At 47.9% G+C, this 2,580-nt stretch overlaps 1 protein-coding gene across 1 annotated transcript; it reads left to right on the plus strand.

Annotated features, from left to right (window-relative positions):
• The first annotated feature begins 386 nt into the window (after positions 1-386).
• On the plus strand, positions 387-956 carry LOC140890185 (uncharacterized). The gene has a single exon (XM_073297942.1). The coding sequence runs from the start codon at positions 387-389 to the stop codon at positions 954-956; it is 570 nt and encodes a 189-aa protein (XP_073154043.1).
• The last annotated feature ends 1,624 nt before the right edge of the window (positions 957-2,580 follow it).

The raw sequence follows: 2,580 nt of genomic DNA on the forward strand, positions 1-2,580 counted from the left end.
GGTTAGGGTCGTCTCAGTTGGTATCAGAGCACGGTTTTGGTTTGGGCTGAGCCTACTGCCAATTGCTGAAACTCGAAGGATCTCGCCTCAAAGTCTGTAAGATTTAAGTTTTATTTCCTCTTTCTGTCTAAGTTTTGAAGTGCAAATTTCTAATCTTTGAGCAACTTGAGTTAAAGAAAAATATTTTTCTAAGGCATGAAATTTGAATTTGGGACTTTGTATGGTGTGTTCAGATGGTCCCTCGTCATGGACGTCCTCCACCTCCACCGCCTCTGCAGGGTGATCTAGGAGGACAGGTGCTAGCAGGATTGGCCCGCATTCTTCAGCAGCAGGCTGAAACCGCTCCTAAACCGAGATAGGAGAATGTCTATGAGCAGTTTCGGAAGATGGACCCGAAGGACTTTGCGGGTACTACAGACCCCTTAGTGGCCGAGGGATGGATCCGATCGCTAGAGGCGATCTTCCGCTACATGGAGTTGGGCGATGCTGATCGAGTGCGTTGCTCCACTTTCCTCCTTAAGGAGGATGCTGCCCTTTGGTTGGAAGGAGTAGAGAAGACAGTGGATCTGGCCACATTGACTTGGGATGAGTTCAAGAAGTTGTTCTTTGAGAAATACTTCACAGCTGATGTGAGAGCTCGACTGAAGAGAGAGTTTATGAGCCTTAGGCAGGGAGACTCATCTGTGGCAGAGTTTGTGAGGATGTTTAAGAGAGGCTGCCACTTTGTGCCATTGATTGGTGAGGATGAGGCTGAGAAGCTCCAGCACTTCATTGATGGTTTACGACCCACTATCCGCCGTGATGTGGTGATGGCGGAGCCAGCGGACTATGCTACTGCCCTCAGACGGGCATTGAGGTCTGAGCAGTCCTTGAGGGATATCAGCGCAGAGGCGCATGGCAAGAGGCCCTTTACCCAGCAGGGTCGCTCTCAGCACCATCATGGCAAGAAGCCATAACGTGGACCGCAGAAGCCCCAGGGGCACCAGGCTCAGAGATCTGCTCCTCCTAAGATTGAGGAGAAGCCTATTTACAGGACATGCCACCGCCCGCATTTTTGTAAGTGCTTGAGGGATGCAGGGCTGTGTTTCAAGTGCAAGAAGTCGGGTCATGTGGCGATGGATTGCCCAGAGTTAAGGAGGCTTGTGCAGGTTCGTGTGTTCGTGATGCAGGCCGAGGAGGCCGTTCCAGACACTATGCTTATCACAAGTAACCTCTTAAGATTGGAGCTTAGAGTAATTATAGTGGCTCATTGATGTATGCGAATTTAAGTTCCCATGTTCGGGTTTTTATTTTGTGGTATATGGCTTGTTGAGGGACTTGACTGTATGAATATTTGTTTTATTTATTTAGAGTTTTATGACCTTGAACGAGTCTGAGTAGAACTGGTGTTATTTAATTTCAATCTCTCCATGGAGGTAATCCCCTTTATTGCAGGAAGAATTGTTGTAGCCGGTGTGGCCACTAGAGCCTTGTTAGACTCGGGGGCTACACACTCCTTTATTTCTGAGACTTTTGTCCTTAGTAGGGGCATTCCGTATGAGATTCTGGAGATTGGATTTGCAGTGACTATCCCATCAGGGGAAGAGTTATCCACCAGTAGGCTCGTGAGGAATCTTGAGCTTCTATTGCAGGGACAATCAGTGGTGGCAGACTTCATAGTTTTGCCTATGCCCGAGTTCGATCTGATACTTGGGATGGATTGGATGACGAAGAATGCAGTGGTGATTGATTTCCAGAGCAGAGCAGTGCTAGTTAGACCTGAAGGGGAGGAACCCTTCTGGTTTGAGACAGCTAGGAGTTTGAGGAAGGCCCGAATCATATCCTTCGTGCAAGCTAGGCAACTCGAGCTTGATGGATGTGAGTTGTTACTAGCCAGCTTATCTTTGACAGAGCTGCCAGCACGTCCGACCATTTCAGATGTGGACGTGGTCAGGGATTTTGGGGATGTTTTTCCTGAGGATGTTACGGGCATTCCGCCTGAAAGAGAAGTTGAGTTCTCTATAGATCTGGTTCCCGATACCGTGCCAATTTCTAAGGCACCCTACAGATTGGCTCCCACAGAAATGAGGGAATTGAAAGAGCAGATTCAAGAGTTGCTTGATAAAGGGTTCATACGCCCTAGCTTTTCTCCATGGGGTGCACCGGTCCTCTTTGTGAAGAAGAAAGACGGGAGTCTAAGGCTGTGCATAGACTATCGAGGGTTGAATGGGGTAACAGTGAAGAACAAGTACCCCCTTCCTAGGATTGAGGATCTCTTTGATCAGTTTCAAGGTGCCGCAGTATTTTCGAAGATTGATCTCCATTCAAGTTATCACCAATTGAAGGTGAAGGAGTCTGATGTGTGCAAGAAAGCGTTTAGGACTCGTATGGACACTACGAGTTCCTTGTGATGCCGTTCGGGATGACAAACGCGCCCGCGGTCTTCATGGATCTCATGAACCGTGTGTTCCAGCCATACTTGGATCAATTTGTCATCGTCTTTATTGATGATATCCTCATTTACTCGAAGAATAGAGAAGATCATTCGCAGCATTTGAGGACTGTTCTAGGAGTACTCTGAGAGCGGAAGTTGCATGCTAA

The sequence above is a fragment of the Henckelia pumila genome, chromosome 3 (assembly GCF_033568475.1).
Source record: "Henckelia pumila isolate YLH828 chromosome 3, ASM3356847v2, whole genome shotgun sequence".
Taxonomy (NCBI): Eukaryota; Viridiplantae; Streptophyta; class Magnoliopsida; order Lamiales; family Gesneriaceae; genus Henckelia; species Henckelia pumila.